Genomic DNA, 27917 nt, shown 5'->3' with positions numbered 1-27917 from the left:
ATACGTTTATTACATTTGATGAACCTACATTGGCACATTATAATCACCCAAAGCCCATAGTTTAGGGTTCATTCTAGGTGTACATTCTGTGAGTTTTGACAAATGTATAATGATACATATCTACCACTGTAATATCCTATGGAGTATATTTTAGAAGAGTCCTCAAAAGGGTGCCTGCGTGGCTCAGTTGGTTAAGCATCTGACTTGATTTCAGCTCAGGTCATGATTTCAGAGTCATGTGATTGAGCCCCACCTCTGGCTCTGTGCTGCACATGGAGCCTGCTTGAGATTCTCTCTCCCTCACTTTCCTTCTCCCTCTCTCCCTCTGCCCCTCTCCTGCGCACGCATACTCTCTCACTCCCTAGATAGATAGATAGATAGATAGATAGGACCTTTAAAAAAAAGAGTCCTCAAAGACACGTACTAAAACAATTTGTGGATGAAATAAATGATACTGGAATTTGCTTCAGAAATGATACTGGAATGTGCTTCAGAATAATTTGGGAGGAGTGTAAATGTTGAGGTTTAAATGAAATGAAACTAACCCTGTATTGGTAATCATTGAAGCTGGGTAATGGGTACATGAAAGTTCATCATATTAGTGTCTCTGTTTTGGTATGGATTTGAAATTTTCCACCTCCAAAATTAGAGCAAGAGTCCAAGTTAAAGCCGAAGCATGATTTCTTGAGGCTAGGATACCATGGGACACTACTGCCAGTGCCAGAAATAAATTTCTGGAACTGAAGTCTGCAAAGGTCATGGTGTTTTCCTTTCTTTTGTAGGGCCCGAAAGTCAGTATACTAAGACTGCCCAGGAAATTGTGAATGTCTGTTACCAGACACTGACTGAGGTACGTGGTAGGGAGGGGGTCCCCTTGGGATGTAGCATCCTGGAATCTCTTTGTTCCCTTGGGTGAGGAGGCCTTCCCTGCCTATCTGATTTTCAAATGTAACCTCCTGCCCCCCCAACCTCACCCCTCATCCCTTATTTCCTTTCCTGCTTTATTTTCCTGCCTGGTACTAAATGTTCTTAACAAACTATGTCATGATTTACTGTAATTATCGTATGTGACCTGCCACTGGAATAAGGTCCATGAAGACAAGGATTTTTGTCTGCTTTGTTTACTTTTATATCCCCAGTGCCTAAAACACATGTTCGGTGAATTCACTAATATTCTTTATTTCTCAGTATGATGAGCATTTGACTCAACTCGAGAAGGATATATGTACAGCTAAGGAAGCTGCTTTGGAGGAAGCAGAATTAGAAAGCTTGGACCCCATGACTCCAGGGCCTTACACACCTCAGGTGAGTTTGAAGACTAAGAACTGCCTCTTATAGTTTGCTTATTAGTTTGGGAAATTGGGAGCATGTTAACAGATACATTTACTGAGATACACTTCTTCTCTGTCCTTCCTCTTCATATGCCTTTCGTGTGCTTTCTTGTCTTCTCAAAGGCTAAGGTGAGTGAGGGCCATGGGTCTTGGTGGCCTTGTTGAATCCAGAAGAAGCAGGTGTGGGATGAATGAGTGGGGTGGGGCCTTAGTTGTTTAGGCAGCGTTCACAAATACCAGATTCCTGACTGCCATGGCCAAACGTGTCTTCTGGAGTCTCTGGAGTTCCCTTGCCCATGAAATGGGGCTCAAAGACTTCCCTAAAGTATAGAATTCTCAGTTACAGACATTGGCCACGTTGTTCCTGTGCCTTATAGGCCTGATGACTCATTCCCTCTGAGGTATCTCAGTGTAGCTCAGACGTCACCCATTTTCCTGGATTGACTCCTTTTCCTTATAAATGAAGACTGGTAACATTTATAACTTTTTTAAAGTTACATGTCAAAAGAGTAGGGAGCAAGATTAATAAGAAATTTATAGTCTTTCTGTTGAATATATTGAAAAATTTGGACATAAGAGAGAGTATGTTTCCAGATTTCAAGAATAGGACTTACCAGAATATGGCTGGTGCTTGGTTTCTGTATTGAAGGCACTGTGGTAAAGTGGGAAGTACATGAATTTTGGCGATAAAACATGCCTGGGTTTGAATCTTAGTTCTATTACCTAGCTTTGTGAACTTGGGGAGTTAAGCCCTTTAACTCCCATCTCCACTTCTCTAAAATGTACTTTCTGAGATGATTATAAACATCAAATGAGTTAATTTTCCTGGCACATAGTAGACATTCAGTAAATGTTTCCTTGTCTGTATGACAACTGTCTACAAAGTTCTCAGGAGCCCTTTCATATTTAGCCAAATATTTTAATGCAAAATCCTCCCTGTTCCCACCGGAAAACTTTTTTTCATTCTACTCTGAACTGATACTGCCACCTGTGTGCTCTGTGTTGGACTCTTGCTGTTTGTATCTCATGCATGCACTCTCCCTCTCTGTCTTTTACTCTCTTTCACCCCAAAACCTAGGTGGCTGAGGGGCCAAGTATAAAGAGCCCTAAGATACTTCTTCCAGGCCCAGAACAAGGGAAGGCTCTTGGAGTATGTGGGCAGATTAGGGCCGGGGGGCTTGGGTGAGTGATGTTGCCCAGGAAGGCCCTTTTTGCTAATAGGCCTACAGCTCCTGCAAGGCCCTTTCTGGTAAGTTAAAGCCTGGGTTTTGGCCGTCATTCCTCAGAAGAGTGTAGCCACTGAGTGGCACGCGGTTTGCTCTAGTCTGTGACAGTGGAAACCTAGTCCTCTGTGAATCAAACCCTTAGACCCAAAGGTTATCTTCCTTTCTTTTCCTCCTGCTCCCACATGGCCTCAGGTGGCTGAGGAGAGCCTGGCCACTGTTCCTCCTGAGCCGGAGCTGTTGCCCAGGCCAGTCACAGGGGCTCCCATGAAGAATAGGGCGTAGATGGTGCCTCTTCATCACTCCCAAGTCGCCCTCTTGCCATTGCCTTCACTCATATACACATCTTGAAGTGTAAGCCCTGTGCGTTTTCCCTTACCCTGAGGAAGATGAGTCTGAGTAATTGTCCTTGTTCATCACGACTTTCAAACCCAAATGTTACGAAAGCGTGTTTGTGTAAGTTTAACCTGTTGTAATTCTGGTTGTATAGAACATAACAGTAATCATACGTTACTTCCGGCCTTAAATGGTGGTAGTCAAGACTGTATTTTCACTCAGCTGTTCCACTGCTCTCGTGTTGCATCGCACATTCTGCTTAACACTATTTAAAATTGCTCACTTTGCAGTTTCCCACTAGCCCCTCATTCCCTGATCTCTTCTGTTCAGCCACGAGTTTATCTGCTCTGAATGCTTTCAATTCCGTTTTGCCTCTCTTTCTCCAAAACCCTCTTCAATCAGCCTTGCTTGTTTGCTTTAAAAAAAAGAAAACCCACAAAGTAACACCAATGTGGGGTTTTTGTTAAATGCAACATGCTCATTGGGAAATAATAAAGGAGAAATAAATTACCTAGAGTTAAGTCCACCACTCAGAAAGAACCAATCACTGTGAACATGTTGGTGTGTTTCCTTCAAATCTGCAGTGTGATATGTGTGTGTGTGTGTGCATGTGCACACAAGCGTATATAGACACACTTTATTTTAAAGTTTTTTAATATTTTATTTATTTTTGAGAGAGACTGTGAGAGCAAGCAGGGGAGGGGCAGAGAGAGAATAGTCTTTGAAAACGTGATTTTTAAACAGCCGCATAATATTTCTACCCTTCACCAGATTTTTAGAGAACTCTTTCTTACTTCTCTAGCCTGTTGTCTATCAGTTCCTCCTGCCCTCCTGTCACTGAAAAGTCCATTTGCTAAATCCCTGTTCTCTTCAGGAGAGGGAAGAGGGAAGGGATCTATAATTTATTGAATACCAGGCATGGGGTAAGGAGCTTACACATACCTCTTCATTCTCCCAACAACCTTAGGAGGCAGACATTATCGCCCATGTTTTATAATTGAGGAAACCAAGGCTTAGAGTGATTAAATAATCTCTTGAAGTTACTCACCTAGCAGGTGGTGGAGCCAGGACTCAAACCCAGGACGTTTTGTTCCAAAGCCCACGTTTTTTCACCACACCATTTTGCCTCATAGCATCATCCTTTGATGAGCTCATAAACGATTAATCCACTACATGCTCTTGTTGGAATTGCAATTCCTTTACCCCATTTCCTGTTAGATGTCTCTAAGCCAGTCAAAATTGAACAGGTACGAAGCCCCAGGTCTGAAAACAATAAGGCAAGGCTTAGAAGACACTAGGTTATTGAACAGAAAGGCTGTCGGGACATAGAATTGCCCCATAGCTTTGATGCTTTTCCACTTCAGGCTTCAGATCATATACATCAGATGCCTCTCTGCTAGAATGAGCAGCATTTGAAAGATTCCCAAAAACCTGTGCACAAAGCTGTGTCAAACTATTTTCTCTTTAAATGGATTGCTCTGCATGACCTTCTTCTGCAGTGAATGCTCTAAAGGGGAGTTCTGTATTTCTTACTCTCTTTTCCTAAATAGAAGCTAAGTTGTACATTTGTGCCACAGCCTCCTGATTTGTATGACACCAACACATCCCTCAGTATGTCTCGGGATGCCTCTGTGTTTCAAGATGAGAGTAATATGTCTGTCCTGGACATTCCCGCTGCCACTCCAGAAAAGCAGGTGACACAGGTAGGATGTTCTTTTTCTCTTCATGACATTGGTGATATGCTTTGGTGGGGAGTGGGAGAATGGTGGTGATATATGACATGTATCATGGATGATTAGGCCCTTTTGGCCCTAAGAATGAAGCCTTACCAATGTGATTTCAAGGCAGGCTGGTGGCAGGTCACATGACTTGCGTTGTCTTCTGTCTGTCCCCACGGGCAGAGTCAGGCACAACAGAACTTCAGGGAAGGCACAAGTATGAAAAGTGTATGAGGCATCAGAGCAACCTCACAGGTGACTAGAAAGACCAACTAACTGCATTCAGAGACAGAGTTCAAAATAATTGGCCCTTCTACTGTACTGTATGTACGCTAAATCTAAATTAAAATTATTTATGAAATTCAATTAAATTTGAGAGATTGGCCTGTTCTAGAGGTGTCAGAAGATACTCCTCTTCTGAAGCCAAAAATCTTATCGGCTGTATCAGCTGACCTCAGTCAGGAGATTTGTTCCACTGGAGAGTACAAAACCCAGGACAGTTTTTCTGTCCCAGAGAATCCGACAGAAGCTGAGGAAAGCTTCAATTAGGAAGGAAGAGTCTCCTTGTGATGATACAGCAAGAGTAGACCAAGGACCTTCCTATTCTTTGAGTCTGTTGTTGTTGTTGTTGTTGTTGTTCTTTTAACTCTACCAGTGATTTCCAAAGAATGAATGGGACGAAGCACACATGCCTTGAGCTATGTAAACAGCCCCCACTAGCTGTGGGGTTGGCTGGGATATCAGGGAGGAGCATCCGTCCTGGGTGAGAGCCTTTGGTTAACTCCTCCTACAGGCACGTCCCTCAATGATGTGCTATTTGTGTTCCTTACTCAGATGCGCCAGGGCCGAGGTAGGCTGGGCGAGGAAGACTCTGATGTAGATATTGAAGGGTATGATGATGAGGAGGAGGATGGGAAACCTAAGACTCCAGCCCCAGTGAGTATGCTTACAGAAAGCTTATGGTTACATTATGCCCTTATATGATAGGAGCCCCACTAGTAACAGGGCAGGCCAAATCCCAGGGTGATACCAGAGAGTCTCCATAGTGAGGCCCAATCCAACTTTAATCCTTGGAATCAGCTAAACAAATCTATCCACCACAATTACTTAACTTCTTGTGAGGCAGCAAGGGTGGTGCTGGTGGTGGCTTGTGGTCTCTCACTCGGTCCCTTGATGGGACTTTGACCCCAGCTGGTCTTGTTCAGGAAGGTGAAGATGCAGATGGTGATCTCGCAGATGAAGAGGAAGGAACTGTGCAACAGCCTCAAGCCAGTGTCCTGTATGAGGATTTGCTTATGTCTGAAGGAGAAGATGATGAGGAAGACGCCGGCAGTGACGAAGAAGGAGATAATCCTTTTTCCGGTAAGTCGTGTTCCTTGGTTTCTGTTCTGGGTAGCTCACCGCAGCACCCTGAGGACTGGAGAGGAAACTTCCAGCCACTTACACTCTTACCAGAAGTTGCTCTTTTCTTGCAGTCCCATTACTAGACTCAGAGGACTGAGCACTCACTTGTAGGATTACATTCATTAGCCTTAGAGGAGGTGAAGAGATATAACCTAGAGAGTGAAAAAGACGACAGTGGGAAAGGCAATGCCTAAATAACATCTGTGAGTTGAATACTTGACGAAGATGGGAAAGAAGTATTATATTCGTAACAGGGAAGGAAAATAAGAAAGACCCCGCTTTACTCAACCAAAAGAAAGAATGAGATCTTGCCATTTGCGACAACATGGATGGACCTAGAAGGTACTATGCTAAGTAAAGTAAGTCAGAGAAAGACAAAATACCATATGATCAGTCATGTGCAATTTAAGAAACGAAACAAAACCAAAAAGAGCTGAAACAGACCCATAAGTACAGAGAACAAACCAATGGCTGCCGAAGTGCAGCAGGGTGGGGGGCAGGGAAAATGGGTGAAGAGGAGTGGGAGGTACAGTCTTCCAGTTATGAAATGAATAAGTCACAGGAATAAAAGGCACAGCATAGGGAATTAGTCAGTGATACTGTAATAGTATTGCATGTTGACAGATGGCAGCTACACTGTGGTAAGCATAGTGTAATGTATATTGTCAAATCACTGTGTTGTACACCCGAAACCAATACAACATTGTATGTCAATTATACTTCAATTAAAAAAAAAATCCCTCTTGGTTTATTTTGTCAATTACTGGCAGTGGCAGAGAAAAAGTATAGGAGATGATGGGGGAAAAATAACCAAGATTGGACTGCAGTGAGAAAAGGAAGTGGTTATTTGGGTCCTGTTTCCAAACTACGGTCTTGCCGATATTGTCCCTAGGCACTCCGAGGTGAGGGATCCACAGTGCCTGTGTGGATATGTGGCCGTAACTAGTTTTGGAAGACCAAGCCAAAGATGTTAATTCTGTCAAGCTTATCTCAGGCCCTCCTTCTTTTCACAGCTATCCAGCTGAGTGAAAGCGGAAGTGACTCTGATGTGGGGTCTGGAGGGATAAGACCCAAACAGCCCCGCATGCTTCAGGAGAACACAAGGATGGGCATGGAAAACGAAGAAAGCATGATGTCCTATGACGGAGACGGTGGGGAGGCTTCTCATGGTTTGGAGGATAGCAACATCAGGTAATTGGCAGCAATGTGCTACAGGGCTGTGGCATCAGTGCCCAGCTCTGATGTCAGAGGGCCCAGCATCAGATTAGTTTCATCCAGCAGAGATTTCCTGAGCACCTAGAGCCAGACACTGTGCTAGCCCCTTGAGGATACACAGAGGAGCAAGCCATATCCTGCCCTTGAGGACCTCAAAGTCTAGTGGAGGAGGCTGATGCAAACAAAATCATTGGATATAATGTGCTAAGTGCTATAGCATAAGTTAAGTACAAAGTGCCAAGTCACCACTGAGGATGGAGTACCTCACTCTGCTTGGAGTGATCACGGAACGTTTTGCAGATGAGGGAACATTTGAACTGGACCTGACAGGCTGAATAGGTGTCTATTAAGTAGAAAAGTGGCAGCAGGTGAGGAGATCCTTAGAGACGGGACAGTATGTTCAGAGGCGCACTGAAATAGAAGAAGGATGTTCTCGAGTAAAGGGAGGTTGTTGGGAGGTTGTTGGCTCCAGAAGTAGCAGGGGATTATATTGCAGAGGACCTTAAATGGCATGTTGAGACACTTGGAGTTTGGGTAATGGGGATCATCACTTCAAGGAAAGGGAAGGCTTTTGTGTTAAATAACTCTAGGGCAATGGTAAGGATTTCAACTGGGATCTGTTAGAAGCGTGGGGGAAAGGAAGGGACATACAAGAGCTGTTGAGAAGATAGATCAGTTGCATTCAGGAGGTAGGGAGGTAAGATATTTCATGAATGGGAATGTCACTGAGCTAGGAAAGAGGAAGAACAGGTATTAGATGAGGTGGGAAAGGAGGAGAAAATGAATTTGTCTTTGGACACGTTAGATTTAAGACATGTCAGATACATCTAGCCAGAGGTATGCAACAAGCAGTTAGGGTCTTTATTGACTCATTAAGCAAATATTTATATCACAACTTAAAGAGCAAGTAAGATGCGGTCCCTTCCTTCAAGGAGTTTGGGCTACTGGGAAACTTAGAGCAGGTAAATAGACAATCGTAGTGTGACGTGAAAGTGCTGTGACAGGTAACCACAGGGTTTTTCTGGGACTTGGGTAGGATTGGGGAAGTGGAGCCACTTAGAAGAGGAAACTGAGCTAACTCAGACTAGGAATTTAGCTAGGTGAAGAAGAAAGCAAAGGGCACTTCAGAGAGCCAGAGCAGGATAGGAGGCATGAAACAATTCTAGAGAATGCAGGCAGCTCCATGGCTGGAGCTTTTGATCCATGATCCATGTGATGGAACCGATTTAAAGAGGTAGGTAAGGATCAAATCATGACGGGCCTGGAAGTTTGGGGCAGACACTGAACGAGAGGTAGGAGCAGATCTACATTTTGGAACGATTGCTCTGTACCCCAAAAGAAATGCAAATGGCCCATAACTATGTGAAAAAATAATTTTCCTAAGAACCAAAGAAAGTCAGTAAAACCACAAAATGCAATATTTTGCCTCTAAGATTGACAGAGATGAAATGAGTGATAATGCCCAGGGTTGGAAGAATGTGAGGAAAAACACACCGTGGTGGGTATGAGAGAGGTATAGCAATTTATTCTTATAAACCAAAAACTTTAAAAAATGGGCATTCCCTTTGGCCCCCAACGTTCCATGTCTAGGAAGTTACCCTATGGCAATAATAAAACACCTTCATCAAGACACTTGTACAAGGAGTTTCATCACAGCACTGTTTTTAATAGTGGGAAAGTTGGAGACAGCTTAAATAGCCTGGTGAGAGACTTGTTGCATAAACCCTGTTACAGCCGTATAGCAGAACACCATACAGCTATCAAAATGATGCTCTAGATGTATGTTTATTGATGTGGAAAGATGGTCATTATAATCACTAGTGAAAAAAAGCAGATTCCTAAAAGACCTTGTAGAGTATTCCAATTTTGTCAAGTAACAAAATGGTTAAGCATCTAAGTGAAGTACACAGAAAAAAAATTTGGAAGATCATATACCCCAGTAGATTATCTCTGGGTGGTGGAGTTCTTGATGACTTTTTCTCATTTTTTCTGGTATATACTCTGTCTTTTTTAAAACCAGTGAACATGCATTGCTTGTGTGATTTTTTTTTTAAGTAAAATTAAGAATAAACAAAAAATAAAGAGCACTCTGGCGGAAGTGTGAAGAATTCATTGGAGGAGAGCAGGACTGGAGGCATGAAGACTGAGTTCAGTGGTGCAGGCCAGAGAAAACAAGGGACTAAGCTAAGGCAGGCAGAGTAGAGGTGGAAAGGAGGGGACAGAGAGAAGATCTGTTGAAGAAGTAGAATCTTCAAGACTGTTGACTAATTAGAAACACAGATGAGTGAAGCTATAAATGGTACATGAAACCATGAGGCTGTCAGAACACGTATGGCCCCGTAAGCTGGCAGTGTGTTGTTTCGGCGCACTTTAATTCGGGTTCTTAATGTATATTGAAGTTGGCAGGGTGATGTTTTGAACGGGATCATTTTCCTCTTGGGGACCTGTAGAACAGTCCAGAATGAGTCATTTTAGTGTCCAGGGGAGGTGAGATGGGCTGATCCCTCGGTGGCACCGAGAACAGGACTGGTCATCTAGAGGATGGTGCCCGAGCTTGAGAGATGACATGTTTCTCTTCTCAGTTATGGGAGCTATGAGGAGCCTGACCCCAAGTCAAACACCCAAGACACAAGCTTCAGCAGCATCGGTGGGTATGAGGTATCAGAGGAGGAAGAAGATGAGGAAGAAGAGCAGCGCTCTGGGCCAAGCGTACTAAGCCAGGTCCACCTGTCAGAGGACGAGGAGGACAGTGAGGATTTCCACTCCATTGCTGGGGACAGTGACTTGGACTCTGATGAATGAGGCTTCCTTTGGGCCTCCTTGGTCAGCCTTCCCTGGTCTCCAGCCTAGGTGGTTCACCTTCCCTGATTTGTTTATGATTATATGGTGTCTGATCCTGAAATCACTGGATTAATTTATTAAGAAATAGTAAATAAATCATAGTAAGTCACCTCTTATCTTCTTGAGGCAGTGCCACACTGTGATTTAAAACCAAGCAACCCCTTCTCCCCTACCACTGACAAAAGGAGAGCAATCTTCTCTGCTTCCAGCACCCTCCTTTAGCTCTACTTACTGCTCTCGGTACCCCTTTTCCCTCAGGAAGGAGGACAAATGATGAAAGGAATAACAACTTTCTGTCCTCCTGGTGTCTTCAAAATTTGCCAAGCGTGGCATCATCTCCGCTTTGTAATTTGCAGGCTGGAACGGGTGACAGCCCCCTTGCTGGGACAGAGAATTGGGTTCTGGTGGGCTCTGCGCCCCAGTAAACACATAAACCTATCGGACAGACTGCCTGTGGCTTTATTATTTATTCAATTATATGATGAGGCAAATGGCTACCAATCTTTGAAACGGCCTATATGTCAGAAATGATCCGTTGCCTTGTGAATGTGTTCTGTGCTCCTCCCCAGGGGAAAGGGTTCCTTAGGGCAAAGACTATGTCTTCTGTTTCTTTTCATGCTTAGAACATGGGCCTATGCATAGTAGGTACTAGGTAAATGTTCCCAGAATCATAACATCCTCAAGAGATTTGTTATTGAGCGTCTCCTCCGTGACAAGAACTCTGTCAGATCCTTAAGATGTAAAGGCAAAGAGGACACATTGCTTTCGCCGGAAGAGCTCGCCTTCGTGTTGGGGGAGGGGGAGTGGAATTCAAAGCATGTTTATAAATCCTTACAGTGCTCTGCGATGAGTGCAATTAAGAAGCTAGACACAAAATATAGAGGAAAACAGAGGAGTGATCATGTTCGGAAAAGCCAGGGAAGTCTTCCTAGAGGTAATTTGTAAGCTGACTGTTGAAGAATCAGTAGGAGCTTGCCAGATAAAGAAAAGTCCAGACAGAGTGTAACATGAAGTGAAAAGGCCGAAGTCTAGAGATAGCAGAGTGTGTTCCTAGATTGATTGATTGTGCCTGCCTTGTCCCAGAAAGGATGAGAGGTGATTTATGCTGGAATGGCTAGAGATGAGCCTGAAAGATGCAGGAAGCATATCCTTGACGATAATAAGTGTGATTTATATATTATGGGAAATGATGAATTCTGGTGGGATGATTGAATCAGATTTGTGTTTTAGAAATTTTCTGTACATTGGATGAAAGAAATTGAAGAACCATATGTAACAGACAAGTGTGACCCCATTTTTGTAAAAGCCCAAACCACGTGTGTATTTATGTGTGTGTATATACTTGTATATGCAAAGGAAAAGGTTTGAAAGGAGGTATGCTAAACTGTTCACAGTGATAACCTCCGGGTATTGGGATTGGAGGGGAGGGGGCAATATAGCTTTATGTATACCTGGAGGGTATTGTGCTTTTATTTCTGGATTGCCTAAAATTTTTTTATGAGTATGTACTATTTTTCTAATAAAGTTTAAAAAATCCAGCAATAGTGTGGAGAGTGGTTTGGAGGGGAACAAATCTCGTTCAAGCAAGGGGAAATGGAGCCCAGTGTAGAGCCGTGGCATTAAGATAGGGAGGAGGGGCATGAATTTGAGAGATCTTCAGGGGAGCAGGCGGTGCAGAATCAACAGGACTTAATGACCAGTTGGCATTCGGAGGCAGAAGAAGAGGAATGGAAGATGACAGAATTTTGGTTTGGGAGATTGGGCGCGGGTACATGGTATTCATTCATTTGTTCACTCAACATTTATCAAGCCCCCTGTCTTTATCAAGCAGTGTGTCTGATGCTGATACAAAAGTGAGGTCTAGTTTCTGATTGCAAGGAACTTAAGGTCTATAATGAGACCCAGACATGTAAATAAATAAGTTGAATAAGACATGATCATTGCAATAAATACTTAACAAGGATCTGTGGTGACAGGAAGGAGTTTCCAACTCTGCTTGTGGAGTAAGGATGGGAAGGTTTCACAGAGGAGACCTTTGAGATGGATCATGAAGAGTAGGTAGGAGTTTGCCAGACAGAAGGGAGCAGAGGGGAGAGGGCATTCTTGGCAGAGGGAGCAGTGCTTCGGGGCATGAAGTTGCACGGTCTGTTCATGGAACAAGTATTGAGGATGGGTGGAGTAGATGGAGTATGTGTAGTATGGTCATTACAAATCTCAGGATCAAATGTTCGTTTTGTTTTTATTTTTTTAATTTTATTTATTTGTTTAATATGATTTGGCAAATTGGCTTACATACAACACCCAGCACTCATCCCAACAAGTGCCCTCCTCAGTACCCATCACCCATTTTCCCTCTCGCCCCCACCCCATCCTCCCTCAGTTTGTTCTCTCTCTCTCTCTCTCTCTCTCTCTCTCTCTCTCTCTCGTGTATTCTTTTTTTTGCTGTTCTTCTCTATATTTAAGAGTCTCTTGTGGTTTGCCTCCCTCCCTCTCTATAACAATTTTTTTCCCCTTCCCTTCCCCCATGGTCTTCTGTTAAGTTTCTCAAGATTCACATATGAATTTTTTTTAAACATTAAAAAAATTAATTTTGAGAGACAGAGACAGAGCACAAGTGGGGGGGTGGGCAGAGAGAGAAGGAGACACAGAATCCGAAGCAGGCTCCAGGCTCCAGGCTGTCAGCACAGAGCCTGACATGGGGCTCAAACTCACAAACCGCGAGATCATGACCTGAGCCAAAGTTGGACACTCAACCAACTGAGCCACCCAGGCACCCCTTATTTTTTTTAATTAGAGAGAGTGCGAGCAGGGGAGAGGGCCAGAGGGAGAAAGAGAGAATCCCAAGCCAGCTCCATGCTCAGCACAGAGCCCGACGCAAGGCTCGATCCCACCACCCGAGGATCATGCCCTGAAATCCAGAGTCAGACCCTCAACCAACAGACATTCAGGTGCCCCCAAATGCTCATCTTAGATCACACTGGCCACGGTGTGAAAACAGATGGACCAGGGAGGGTGGTTTGATGCCAGATGAGATGATGGAAACAAGTTGGCCGAGGCGTTGGCAGTAGGGGCGTAATGAGAGGGACACTTTGGTGACTGCATAATGGAAAGTGAAAGAGTGGAAGCTTGGTTTCTGACTTAGGTGACTGGGTAAGTGGTGATACTATTCATAGGTTGAGGGTGGAAGGTCGGAGAAAATCACTAAGTTTGGTTAGAAGCACGTAAGTTTAAAGGAAAATAGGTAGAAAGCTTAGGATTTGTGTAACCTTGGGAGCAGGTTAAGATTACCCAGGACACGTGTTGAGTCAGAAGAGCATGGACAACAGAATTCTGGTGAAGACCAGTATTTAGGTGTGGTCAGAAATAGAAGGAAAACTGGAAGAGTGGTACTTCTCAAACCAAAGAAATTTTAAGGGGTGGGGGAGATCACATGGGTGCCACAGAGAGGTGAAGTCACAGGAAGCCTGAGCGAGAACCTTTGGCTTTGGCAACTTGGAGGTCCCAGGAGACCCTAGCTAGCACAAGCAGTTGTAGAGTAGTGAGACTGGAAGCCAGCAGTAGGGTGGGGAGCAGATGGAAGATGAGGGGAGTGACACTAGAGATCATAGACTACTCTTAAAAATTTTTTTTATGTTTTATATTTGAGAGAGAGACAGAGAGCACATAGGGGAAGGGCAGAGAGACAGAGACAGAATTGGAAGCAGGCTCCAGGCTCCAAGCTGTCAGAGCCCGATGCAGGGCTCGAACTCCTGAACCATGAGATCATGACCTGAGCCGAAGTCAGATGCTTAACCGACTGAGCCACCCAGGCGCCCCAAGGTCATAGACTACTCTTAAGAAGCTGGGCTGTGAGGGGCACCTGGGTGGCTCAGTCGGTTAAGCATCTGACCCTTGGTTTCAACTCAGGTTGTGATCTCAGTTTGTGAGTTCCAGCCCCACATCGGGCTCTACACTAACAGTTCAGAGCCTGCTCAGGAGTCTCTCTCTCTCTCTCTCTCTCTCTCTCTCTGCCCCTCCCCAGCTCGTGCTCTCTCTCTCAAAATAAATAAAAATAAACTTAAAAAAAAAAGAAGCTAGGCTGTGAGGCAGAAAAGGGGGAGAGTCTTAAAATTGGAAGGTAAGTACACATGCTTCTATAAGCTTGGGGGAGGAAGCAATAGAGAAGGGGGTTAGGAAAAAAAAAAAACGGGAGAACTGTTGGGAAGCCCTGTGTGAGCACAGAAGGGAATGTTAGGCAGCATGGCTAGCAATCCATTCTGCAGAAGTGGTCTCTTTCTCCTGAGAGAGCAAAGGATGGATGTAGTGTTTTTTGGTTTTTTTTTTTTAACATTTACTCATTTTTTTGAGAGAGGAGGAGCAGAAAGAGAGGGAGACACAGAATCCAAAGCAGGCTCCAGGCTCTGAGCTGTCAGCACAGAGCCCGACGTGGGGCTCAAACCCATGAATCGTGAGATCATGACCTGAGCCGAAGTCAGACACTTAACCGAGTGAGCCACCCAGGCACCCCAGGATGGATGTAGTTTTAGATCGGTGTGGAGATAAGGGAGTTGGGAAGTTGAAGAAGTTCCCACCTTCTGGCTTTGTTTCCTCTGTGAAACAGGCAAGATCCTTGCAAAAAACGTGGAAATGGGACAGGAGCTTGAATAACTGTTGAACTACTAAAGGGCGGTCATGAAAAACAGGAAACTAGCTATGTGCCTGACAGTTGCACAGAGATTGAATGAAGGCATAGCCCTTCAGTGGGAAAGCATGCAACTGTTAAAAAAAAATGAAGAGAATCAATATGTACTAATGCAGGAAGATATTCTTGAAAAAAATCAGACCAATAATAAGCAATGATGTTTGATTTCATTTGGGGGTATACATCTGTGTGTGCATACTCAAGGAAATGGGGTGGCAAGAGGCACTTCAAGCCATTAGCACCTCTAGCAGTGAGGTGAAGGGGGGGTAGGGCCCCTTCTTATCACCACAAATCCTTCTACTTATATTTAAGTGTTTCTTTTTTGTTCTTTGTTTTCATTTGTGTTTTTTAATGGTCGCTGAAGGAAGTGGGTGCTGGAGCTGACGGGATCCAAAAAAAGGATTGCTGGGTGTTGAACCAGCCCAAATGAGGTTAAAGACGTTGACTTAAAATGGTACCAAGTCATTGTATGGTTTGTCTCCAAAGGAACTTAGCAGCACAGCTCTCAGAAAACATAAGGCAGTGTGGGGTGAAGACCCAGAGATAAGAGAGAGATGGGTGGATTTCCTTTCAATCACGATTTCTCGACTGCTCTGCAGCAAGCCCTGTCCTGGGCGCTGAGTACAGTGCTGGAGATGGGCGAGTCCACGCAAGAGTGTGATAAATGAAGTGATGAGTATGGTGTCCTGTAAAGATAAAGAGGAGGACATGTAACCCCAGCTCTGGAACAGGGGGAGGCAGACCTTCCCAGAAATGACTGGTAGGAGTAAGCCAGGCAAGGAAGGCATTGGGGATGGGGAATGGGCATCATTCCAGGCAGAGAAAATGGCATGTGCAAAGAACATGTGACTGTAAATGGGGATGGTCAGAACACAGTACACATGCAAGGGGCTGGCAAGAGCTGAAACTAGACTCAGCACAGTCCAGATCACGGAGAGCTTTGTGTGTTATGCCATTGAGACCTCATCCTAAAGGCAGTAGGGATCTGTTGAAGGACTCGGATCACTTTAGAAGCACTTTGGGATATGGATTGTAGGAGGACAGGATGAAGATGGTTGTGGCAGTCATTTCGGCAAGCTCTGAATCCATCGGTTGTAAGGAGAGGACAGTGGACAGAGGTTGAGAGAATGTAGGAGGTAGTATCTATGAGTGACAGATTAAATGTGGGTGATATTTCAGTCAATTGGTCAATAAATCTTCGTTGAACCTAGTTAGTGGGTGCCAGGCATTATTCTAGGTGCTCTGAATACAGCAGTGAATAAAACATAACCCCTTCCCTCAAAGAGCATACAATGTAGTAAAGATAGACAATAAATAAGTAAATAAGGGTGAGAAGTACTATGTAGAAAAAACAAAGTGATATGAGAGGATATGGGGCGAGGATGCTAATTTAATGGTCAAGGAAGACCTTGCTGGGCTGCTGTTATTGGTGTATAGATACGCATGTATTACTTTGATAAAGTTAAAATATATATATTTTTTTTAGGGGCACCTGGATGGCTCATTTGGTTGAATGTCCAGCTTCAGCTCGGGTCATGATCTCGCGGTTTGTGGGTTCGTGCCCTGCGTCGGGCTCTGTGCTGACAGCTCGGAGCCTGGAGCCTGGAGCCTGCTTTGGATTCTGTATCTCCTTCTCTCTCTGCCCCTCCCCTACTCGTACTCTGTCTCCTCTCTCTCAAAAATAAATAAACCTTTAAAGAATTTTAAATATATGTATATTTTTTAAATTTGAAAAGGTCAGCAACGAAAGAACCACAAAAGATGCTCTAAAAGACTGGCCAGAGAAATAAAACATTAAAAAAGGTGGGGAGGGCGCCTGGGTAGCTCAGTCAGTTGAGCAACCGACTTCGGCTCAGATCACGATCTCATGATTCCTGAGATCGAGCCCTGCATCAGGCTGGCTGCTGTCAGCACAGAGCCTGCTTTGGATCTTCTGCCTCCCTCTCTCTTTGCCCCTCCCCTGCTCGTGCTGTCTCTCAAAAATAAATAAAGCATTAAAAAAAAAAAAGACTGGCCGGAGAGGTATGAAGAAAACAGGTTACACTGTTTTATGGAAGCCAGAGGAGAATTTCAAAGGATAGAGCAGTCAGCAATGTCCACTACTTGCAGAAAGGTCCATCATATAAGGACTGAAATTTGTCCTTTGGACTTGGCAGTTGGTGAGCCTAGTGCAAACAGTCTCTTTGGAATGAGTGATGAAACCAGATGGCAAGCGGGGTGAAGAACGGATTGTGAGGAAGTAGACCCAGAGCTTGATTTCATTAAATAATAGCTGTCATCCACTATGCCTGCCTCTGTGCACAGAGCCTTTCTTACCTGACCTCATTTAATCCTGAGCCACCTAGGAGATTGGTATTACTATTCTCATTTTACAAATGAGGAAACGTGTTGAAAGGTACAAAGGGTAGACGGATTAAGTACTTGGACTGGAGATGGACCCTTTTAAATCAAGACCCAGAAGGATGGGTGTTGGATATATCTAAGCAGTAGGAAGGGTGCAAACCATGCCTCTAGGCACTGGAGACCCTAAGAAGGAGTTTTCTCTTTATCTTAAAAGTAGTGAGAAACTTCAGTGGGAGTGGGGTGGAGCTGGAGAAGGTAACCTCAGGTTTCTTTTTTTTTTTTAATTTTTTTTAAGTTTATTTATTTTTGACAGAGACAGAGTGCAAGCATGAGCTGGAGAGGGGCAGAGAGAGAGGGAGACACAGAATCCGAAGCAGGCTCCAGGCTCCGAGCTGTCAGCACAGAGCCCGACGCGGGGCTCGAACCCACAAACCGTGAGATCATGACCTGGGCCGAAGTCGGACACTTAACCGACTGAGCTACCCAGGTGCCCCTCAGGTTTCTTTTTCCAAATCTTCAGTCCCTTATCAGTGTAAAAATAGCCAATTTATTTCCTATTGGTAGTGTAAATTTCTTGCAGTCCCTGGGTGTTAGGTACCACAGTACATTATTTGCCTCAATAATCTCACTTGTTTCTCCCCCAGCTTTGAAGGTAGTTAAAAACCCTGGTTCCTAGGGGCACCTGGGTGGCTCAGTTGGTTAAACATCCGACACTTGATTTCGGCTCAGGTCGTGATCTCGAGGTTTGTGAGTTTGAGCCCCGTGTCGGGCTCCACAATAACAGTGTGGACTTGCTTGCGATTCTCTCTCTCCCTCTCTCTGCCCCTCTGCCACTCTCTCCTCTCTCAAAATAAACTTTAAAAACAACAACAATAATACTGGTTCCTAGGCTCCAGTTCAGCCCTCTTGAGTCAGAATATCTAGGGAAGAGGACTGGTGGTCTGTGTATTCTACAGACAACCCAAGTAATTCTGATCTGAGAGGTTTGGGAAAGTGACCCACCAACATTCCCAAAGTAATGTTAGCCTCTGTATCAGCTGTTCTTAAACTAGTGTACATCAAAGTGGCAGTAGGGCTCGCTTAGTGTAAATTCAAATTCCTGGGCTTGGAATGTGCATTTTCAATTACACCTGCAATAATAATCATAATTGTAATATGCCTTTAATATACCTCAAATACTTTAGTATACCTTAAAGTAATAATAGTGATAATATTAATAATCTTTTGGTAACTCTAAGTGCTTTAGAAGACATATAGAATCACAATTTTTATTTTTACTTTTTATTTTTTATTTTTTTAATTTTTTTTAAAGGTTTTTAAAAAAAATTTTTAATGTTTATTTATTTTTGAGACAGAGAGAGACAGAGCATGAATGGGGGAGGGGCAGAGAGAGAGGGAGACACAGAATCGGAAACAGGCTCCAGGCTCTGAGCTGTCAGCACAGAGCCCGACGCGGGGCTCGAACTCATGGACCATGAAATCATGACCTGAGCCGAAGTCAGACGCTTAACCGGCTGAGCCACCCAGGCGCCCCTAGAATCACAATTTTTAAATCATCAGGTAAGTAATGCAAATTTTTCCTTTGCTTTTTGGTTCATAATAACTTAATCAAAGTTTTTAAAAATACTAAATTACCTTTAGTATTATGTGTCTCACCTGTTATTTATGAGTGTCATGTGCAAACTGTAGCAGTTTATATTATATATAAATTAGAAATTCTGCAGATTAAAAGATGTAAGACTTTGGGGGCAGTGGGGTGGCTCATTTGGTCAAGTGTCCGACTTCAGTTCAGGTCATGATCTCATGGTTCCTGAGTTCGAGCCCCTCATTGGGCTCTGTGCTGACAGCTCGGAGCCTGGAGCCTGCTTCAGATTCTGTGTCTCCCTTTCTCTGCCCCTCTCCTGCTCGTGCTCTGTTTCTCTCTCTATCTCAAACATAAATAAACATTAAAAAAAATTTTTAAACATGTAAGAGTTTGAAAATCATTTCTTTTGAATTTTACTTACATAGGTTCAGAGTCTCTACATTTTGGGGACTTGAATCGAGTCTTTTCAATCAATTCCATCTTACAACTTTCCAAATTTTTAAAATATCCATTCATCCTGATTTACAATAAAATAAAAATGAACCCTTAAATCCTGTGTTTGTGACTCTCTCACTTATATAATAAGACCTTCTATCAACCGTGCACTTGACTCAGTTGTCTATAATCTATGTAAGAAATGGTCAAATAACAGAGGAAGCAGAATTCAATTACATTGGAAAGTACGGAATATCAATGATCACAAAACTATTCACTCTTCCTTTGTTTTCTTCTTAAGAAATCAGGAATATTTTAAGGGGAGGAAAAGGCTATATTGGAAAAACAGGAGCAAAAAAATGCTCAAAAGTAGAGACATTGTTAAATACTTCGGAAGGAAAAAGAATTTGCAGATGAGAAATGGAGATTGCTAGGGTGCCAGATCTATGTTGCTTCAGTTTTCCCAGCTGTATATCAGAAGAGAGTATATTAGCAGTAAGTGTATTAGATGCTGTGTTATTTTAGACAATGCACTTCCTAAATTTCTTTATCCTAAATTTTGACATTCTGCCTCTCTTTTACAATAATATCAGCATAGTGGTGCTTGAGTGGCTCAGTTGGTTAAGCGTCTGACTTCAGCTCGGGTCATGATCTTGCAGTTTCATGGGTTCGAGCCCCGCTTTGGGCTCTGCACTGAAAGCTTGGAGCCTGGAGCCTGCTTCAGATTCTGTCTCCCTCTATCTTGCCCCTGCTTTGCTTGTGCTATCTCTCAAAAATAAATAAATAAAATAGTAGCAGCATAGTACTGGGCATATATGATGGCCATGAAAGCAAGAGTTTAAGCCAATCTTTTTGTTTTTTTGGCTTCTTCCACAATACACTGGGAGTTTAAGAGAGAACATTTTCATTAGAAAAAAAAGGTGCCAGATTCTCAAGAGGGGTGGTAGTGGTAGGAGGATGTTTTTTAAGCCTCCCAAGTGGTAGGGAGGCCTACCCGCCTCTTCCCCAATCCCTGACTTAGATAATTTGATGAAGTTTCCCCAGTATTGCAAAAATTCTTAGGCCTCAGTTCTTAAGTTCAAAACCAACTGATTCCTTATCAACAAGAAAGTTTCACTTTTACCTTTGTTCTATTTGATCAAGCAGCTTTAAATCTATCAAACACCGGTTAAAATCATGAATCTTAACCCGTTTGGGGGTATGCACAATTTTGAAAATAGGGTAAAAGCTGCGACCTCTTCAGAAAAAGATGAAAATATACATAAGGTTCTGTATATAATGTCAGATGTTTCTTAGATTCCTGGTTAAGAAACTAACTGAAAAGGGGTGTGGCCTGAGGTTTAAAGTAAATGTCTCTCCAAAGGTGTCTGTATCTCAAACAATGGAGCATAATTTAAATACTCCTAGATCTTTTTTTTTTTTAGCATTTTATTTATTTTTGAGACAGGGAGAGACAGAGCATGAACAGGGGAGGGTCAGAGAGAGGGAGACACAGAATCTGAAACAGGCTCCAGGCTCTGAGCTGTCAGCACAGAGCCCGACGTGGGGCTCGAACTCACGGACCAAGAGATCATGACCTGAGCCAAAGTCGGCCGCTTAACCGACGGAGCCACCCAGGCGCCCCTAAATACTCCTAGATCTTAAGAAAGAATCCTAAGCAAGTTACAGGCCAGATTTCCATCTCACAAGAGAAAGAAAAGTTGGGGCAACATATTTTCATTCTCTTGAGGTAAGTTTACAAGTCATTTCACTGTCTTCAACCTTCTACAATGCCAGCTGTAACTCCAGATTCCAATAGAACTTCTTTGTGGACTAGGAGGAAAAAATAACATTTCAACAAAAGCCCACATTTCAGATCCAAATGTGTTGGAAACAGGGTAGTGTGGTGGTTTGAAATACAGGTTTAGGGGCGCCTGAATGGCTCAATCGGTTAAGTGTCTGACTCTTGATTTCAGCTCAGGTCATGATTGCGCAGTTCATGGGATCAAGCCCTGCCTGGGGCTTTGTGCTGGCAACCCAGAGCCTGCTTAGAATTATGTCTCTCTCTCTCTCTCTCTCTCTCTCTCCCCCTCTCTCTGCCCCTCCCCCACTCACACTCTCTCAAAATAAATAAATAAACTTAAAAAAATACATTATGAAATACAGACTTAAATGTCATACTGTGGCTTCCACAACGTACTAGCTGTGTGACCTGGAGCAGTCAGCTAAAGTTCAGCCATCTGTCAGGGTTGTAGTGAAAATTCAGTGAGCATATGAAGTGCTCAGCACGGTGCCTGGTACATAGTACACACTCATTAAATGCTAGCTGTGGTTATATATTCTGAATAAACAAGAGTTCAAGCATGTATACCAATTTTGTGTTTTTTATTTTTTAGATTTTTAAATTTACATCCCAGTTAATTAGCATATAGTGCAATAATGATTTCAGGAGTAGATTCCAGTGATTCATCCCCTACATATAATACCTAGTGCTCATAGTGTCCACCAATTTTATAACCCTAACTCCTTAAAGTGAAATCTTACATTCCAAACACCAGTTAGTCTTACTGTATTTCAGACTAAGTAGAAATCCTCAAGAAAGGAAGGTTGGTCAGAATTACCTGAAAGAATTTTTCAAACTCCCATTCCCCCATTGATCTTCGCCCCCACATCCAGATTTGCTTCCACTATCATCCTGAGTTGTATTATGCCCTTGGCTGAAAAGCAGTACTTTGGTGAGCCACTGTTACAGATGAAAATGTTTAAAGGTAGAGAGAGGAAAGCTGAAAAGCTTCACAACATACTTCATCTCCCATTCTGGCAGGGCCAGAAAATTGAAATTTTCCATTTACTTGATTACCATTTACTTATTTATTTATTTTAAACTTAAAAAAAATTTTTAATGTTTATTTTTGAGAGAGAGAGAGAGCACAAGTGGGGGAGAGGCAGAAAGAGAGGGTAACACAGAATCCAAAGCAGGCTCCAGGCTCTGAGCTATCAGCATAGAGCCCAACGCGGGGCTTAAACTCACGAGTGGTGAGATCATGACCTGAGCCAAAGTCAGATGCTCAACTGACTGAGCCACCCAGGCACCCCAGGACTTTTGATTTTCTGTCACGAATCTCATGATTTGTGAGTTCAAGCCCCACATCAGGCTCTGAACTGACAGTGCGGAGCCTGCTTAGGATTCTGTCTCCCTCTCCCTCTCTCTCTGCTCCTCCCCCCATCAAAAATAAATAAACATTAAAAATAAAATGAACTCTATGACACAATCAAAATTAAAACATAGGCGTGTCTGGTGGCTCAGTTGGTTAAGTATCTGACTCTTGATCTCAGCTCAAGTCTTTATCTCAGGGTTGTGAGTTCAAGCCCCGTGCTGGGCTCCACACTGGACATGGAGTCGACCTAAAAAAAAAAATTAAAACACAAATATTCGAGGCTCTGGGCATTCCCAAGTACTATAGTACAGCCAAACTGTTGTAGATATGAAAAAGGCATGAGAATTTGTTCACCGCTAACTTTTGTAACTGAAATTTCATTTTAACTTTTCCCCAAGTTCCTTGATGTGTTTCCGGAGCTCAAGTTTAGAATAAAAATTTGGGGTTTGGAAAGGTTTGCTTCTTGTTTCCTCTTATGATTTCATTTTTTTTAACTTCAGAATCAAATTATAAGTCATCAGATTTAACTCTCAGATCATCAAGTAAGTATGGCTTCTCTTAACTTTGAGCAATAAATATCAGACAAGACAGAATTTATTTACCAGAAAATGTAATATAATTCTAAAAAAGGTTGGATGAGATTTCTTTTTGTAAGTTTTTTAAATTATTTATTTTTGAGAGACAGAGACAGAGTGTGAGCAGGCGAGGGGCAGAGAGAGGGAGACACAGAATCCGAAGCAGGCTCCAGGCTCTGAGCTTTCAGCACAGAGCCCGACGAGGGGCTCGAACTCATGGACCGTGAGATCATGACCTGAGCCAAAGTCAGACGCTTAACCGACTGAGCCTCCCAGGTGCACCAGATTTTATTTTTAAGTAATTTCCACACCCAGCGTGGGGCTGGAACTTGTGACCCCGACATTGCTCTTCTGACTGAACCAGCCAGGTGTCCCTGATTAATATACATCTTACATCCCAGTTTAGTCAATTGACTTCTAGTTCAAGAGCTCATTTTATGACATATAAAGTCTAGATTTTTTTTCCATGCAAACCTCTAATTATTAACATCCAAGCACTTAAACTTCTTTTGATGTTGGTTGGAGCTGTGTGACAAGGACTGCCTAGAGCTTTCACTGGGTGCCAAGTCTTACAGCCCCAAGACTGAAAAGATAGTCTCTAAATATACAGGCCAAAGAGGCTATGCTGCCCTGTCCCCTCCCCCCAGTACTCCTTACAAAATAATAACTAAATTTCCATGAACCCTTTCATTCTCCAGCATACACTCTCCATATGCATTTTGCCAGGAACATTTTTCCTTGCCCAGTCTGTGATACACTGCTTCAGAGCCTATAGACAGTTCAGAGACACTTCTGTGCATGTTTTACAAAATAACTAGACGAGATGACTTCTGACTGTTTTCAAGGTAACATAATACATCATAGTGCCTAAGAACATGGCTTTGAGGTCAAACTCTTATGCTCAAACTCTGGGTCTTTTAAGTTTACTTATTTTGAAAGAGAGAGCGCACATGCAGGAGGGGTAGAAAGAGAGAGAGGGAAAGAATCCCAAGCAAGATTCGCTCTGTCCTCGCAGAACCCGACGTGGGGCTCGAACTCACGAACTGCGAGATCATGACCTGAGCTTAAGACTGAGCCACCCACGCACCCCCGCCCCCCCCCCCGCCCCAACTCTGGCTCTTAAGGCAAGTCCCCTGGGACTTACTTCCACATCTGTAAATGTGGGATCATCGTAAAGATTAAATGAAATAACATATTGTGAAGTACTTAGAATAATGTCTGGCACAAAGTAAACACTCAGTATGTATTAACTGTTCTTTTACTATTTACTATTTTACTATTTTTTAAATGTTTTTATTTATTTTTGAGAGAGAGAGAGAGAGAGAGAGAGAGAGAGAGAGAGCATGAACAGGGGAGGAGCAGAAAGAGAGGGAGACACAGAATCCGAAGCAGGCCCCAGGCTCTGAGCTGTCAGCACAGAGCCGGACGCGGGGCTCGAACTCACAAACCGCGAGATCATGATCTGAGCCGAAGCTGGATGCTTACCCGACTGAGCCACCCAGGTGCCCCTCAGTATGTATGACTTAAGGATAAAAACTTTGTTTTTTTTTTAAGTTTATTTATTTTGAGGAAGAGCACAAGCAGGGAGGGGCAGAGAGAGGGAGACAGAATCCAAAGCCTGCTCTGCACTGTTAGTGCAGAGCCCGATGCGGGGCTTGAACTGAGCCCAGATCATGAGTCAGACACTTAACCAACTAAGACACACAGGCACCCTATCTTAAGGATAAAAACTTTAAAATTTAATAACTATCTTCATGACACACCATAAAAATAATCTCTAATACTATAGATAGTATTATCAATTGATGTTCAAATTTCCCGCATTGTCTCAAAAAATGTTTACATTTAGCTTGTTGAAATGAGGATTAAAACATTGCATTTGTCTCATCTTTTTTTTATGTTTTTATTTTAGTCACCTTGTGCTCATCATGAGAAGTGCACTGCTTAATCCCCATCACCTTTTCACCCATCCTCCCCCCACCCCCACCTCCCCTCTGGTAACCATCAGTTTGTTCTCTATAGTTAAGAGTGTGTTTCTTGGTTTTCTCTCTCTCTTTCCCCCACTTTGCTCATTTGTTTTGTTTCTTAAGTTCAACATATGGCTGAAGTCCTATGGAATTTGTCTTTTTCTGACTAATTTCACTTAGCATTTTACTCTCTAGCTCTATGCATGTCATTGCAAATGGCAAGGTTTCATTCTTTTTCATCGCCGAGTGGTATTCCATATATATATATATATATCACATGTTCTTTATCCATTCATCAGTGGACGGACATTTGGGCTGCTTCCGTAATTTGGCTATTGCAAATAATGCTGCTATAAACACAGGCGTGTATGTATCCCTTTGAATTAATGCTTTTGTATTATTTGGGTAAATACCTAGTAGTGTGATTGCTGGATCATAAGGTAGTTTTATATTTAACTTTTTGAGGAAACTCCATACAGTATTATAGAGTGGCTGCACCAGTTTGCATAAGAGCGTTCCCCTTTCTCCACATCGTCACCATCATCCCCTTGCATTCCCCTCACCACATCCTCTTGTGTAAGGCAGCATATAGATTGGATCTTGGTTTTTTATCCATTCTGTCACCGCATGTCTTTTGATTGGAGCATTTAGTCCATTACATTCAAAGTAATTATTGATAGATATGCATTTATTGCCATTTTATTACTTGTTTTGTGGTTGTTCCTGAAGATTTTCTCTGATTCTTGTATTTCTTTCATGGTTTTCTGGTTTTCTTTAGTGATATATTTGGATTTCTTTCTCTCTATTCCTTGCATATGTATTAGTGGTTTTGATATATGATTACCATTGGCTTTATATATAACCTCTTCCGCATATAGCAGTCTATATTAAGTTGATGGTCATTTACATTTAAATCCATTTTTTACTCCTCTCCTCCCTAAGGTTTAGGTATATGGTATCATACCTTACATCCTTTTATTTTGTCAGTTCCTTCGCTGATGTTTTACAGAAATATTCATTTTTACTACTTCTGTGTTTCCAATCCTTCATACCCTCATTTTATTAAATCTCTCCTTTCCACTGAGAGAATCCCCTTTAATACTTCTTGTAGGGCTGGTTTAGTGGTCATGAACTCCTTTAGTTTTTATTTGTCTGGGAAACTATCTCCCCTTGTATTCTGAATGATAGCCTATCTGGGTAGAGTGTTCTTGGCTGCAGGTTTTTCCCATTCAGCACTTTGAATATATCATGCCACTCCTTTCTGGCTTGGAAAATTTTTGTGGAACAATCCACTGATAGCCTTATGGGGCTTCTCTGGTGTGTAACGGTATTATTTTGTCTTGCTGCTTTTAATATTTTTTCATCACTGTGTTTTGTAATTTTATTTATTTTTTAATATTCACTTATTTATTTTTGAGAAAGAGAGAGTGTGAGCAGGGGAGGTGCAGAGAGAGAGGGAGAGAGAATCCCAAGCAGGCTTTGCACTAACAGTGTGGAGGCCAATGTGAAGGTCTATCTCACAAACTGTAAGATCATGACCTAAGCTAAAATCAAGAGTCGAATGATTAACCAACTGACCCACCCAGGCACCCCTGTATTTTGTCATTTTAATTACAATATGTCTTGGTGTGGATCTGTTTTTGTTAATTTTGTTAGGGATTCTCTGTGCCTCCTGTATCTGGATATCTGTTTTCTTCCCCAGATTAGGGAAGGTTTCAGCTATTGTTTCTTCAAATACTCTGCCCCCTTTTCTCTCTCTTCTTCTTCTGGGACTCCTATGATACAAATGTTATTACATTTGATGGAGTCACTAATTCCCCTAACTCTACTCTCGTTTTTCTGTTTTCTTTCTTTTGTTCAGCTTGACTACTTTCCATTACTCTACTAGGTCATAATTCATCTCTCTGCTTCTTCCATCCTTGTTCATCACATCAAGTGTGTTTCTCATTTCATTTATTGAGCTCTTTATCTGTTATGTTATTCCTTATCTCTGTGTTAAGGGCCTCACTGGTGTCCTCCACTTTTTTCTCAAGTCCAGGGAGTATCCTTATGATGGCGAATTTAAAGCAGGTCAATTTTCTGCTGGGTGGCTTATCTTTATATATATGTATATATACGTATTATATATACGTATATATACATATATATAGTTATAGTTATCCCTTATTAGTTATGTAAATTGCAAATATCTTTTGCCAGACCCTGTAGCCTTTTTAAATAATGTCTTTTGATAAACAGAAGTTTGTTTGTTTGTTTGTTTAACACAGTCAAGCATATCAAACTTTTATGGTTTGTGCTTTATTTTTTTTCTTTTTCCTTGCTCAATAAATGAAATTTGGGACAAATTCCTCTGCTTTCTCATTTTGTCTAGGTCACTGTGCCTTTTCTAGGTCACTGTGCCTGTTTCTCTCTGTTAGGAAAGTCAGCTACATCTCTTGTTCTTGAGGGTCATGGCTTTACTAAGAAGGGGTCCTGTGATACCCTGCAATGTAGTGTCCCTTGTCCCCCAAGGCTCGGCACGCTGGCAGTGTCTCCAATGTGTGCTGCATGCGCTCTACTTTTGTGCCCTGGCTGCTTTATCCTTCAGGCCAGTCATCTGCAGAGGCTCTCTTTGCTTATAGCTGGCAGCGTTTGGTCCCTGGCCTCAATGTGGTGAGTTTTAACCAGGTGTGCTCTGGTCTGTGAAATGAGACTTGTTGCCACTGCCACCAGAACCAAAGTCCCGCAAACTTCCAGAGTTGGAAATACAGTGTGGGCAGGCTGTGGGGCCAGTCTTTGGTGGAGGGGCCTGTCACGCTGGGACTGGGTCAAGTGTGACTTGGAGGGGCAGTTCTTCTGGAGTGGGGGAACTTTGGAGTAAGGCAGGTCTAGGTAGAGAGTGTGGGTGCTATGCTGGTTCCCACAGGTGGCCCTGTGCTTATGCTGAGTGGCAGGGGAGGGAAGTTGTGCCCATCAGTTCCTTTGTTCCTGGAGAAGGTCTCTCTATGAATGCTGCTGTCTCTCTGGGAGGCACTCCAAGGTGAACAAATAACCTCCCCACTGTGTGCCCCAGGGGCTCTTCAGATTGCTGTTTCCACACGAGGTCCCTAAGCTGTTTGCCTGCTGTTTCTCCAAGAACAGCCCCAT

At 42.9% G+C, this 27917-nt stretch overlaps 1 protein-coding gene across 7 annotated transcripts in view; it reads left to right on the top strand.

Annotated features, from left to right (window-relative positions):
• TAF1 (TATA-box binding protein associated factor 1) overlaps positions 1-12283 on the top strand; it is an 84511-nt gene extending 72228 nt beyond the window's left edge. For 2 of the 7 annotated variants that reach the window (XM_047092560.1, XM_047092559.1), the window contains exons 33-39: positions 783-850; positions 1189-1305; positions 4468-4593; positions 5443-5544; positions 5814-5970; positions 7026-7203; positions 9810-12283. In XM_047092560.1, the coding sequence (XP_046948516.1) occupies positions 783-850; positions 1189-1305; positions 4468-4593; positions 5443-5544; positions 5814-5970; positions 7026-7203; positions 9810-10029 (968 nt within the window). In that variant the 3' untranslated portion in view covers positions 10030-12283. Of the gene's footprint in view, positions 1-782; positions 851-1188; positions 1306-4467; positions 4594-5442; positions 5545-5813; positions 5971-6083; positions 6340-7025; positions 7204-9809 lie in introns of those variants that run through there. The other 5 variants (XM_047092562.1, XM_047092563.1, XM_047092561.1 and 2 more) reach the window with 4 other exon arrangements.
• Positions 12284-27917: the final 15634 nt, after the last annotated feature.

The sequence above is a fragment of the Lynx rufus genome, unplaced genomic scaffold, assembly GCF_022079265.1.
Source record: "Lynx rufus isolate CCGP_SWC_20201006 ecotype Redwood Valley unplaced genomic scaffold, mLynRuf1.p SCAF_30, whole genome shotgun sequence".
NCBI classification, from domain to species: Eukaryota; Metazoa; Chordata; class Mammalia; order Carnivora; family Felidae; genus Lynx; species Lynx rufus.
This window is presented reverse-complemented; position numbering and strand designations above follow the sequence as displayed.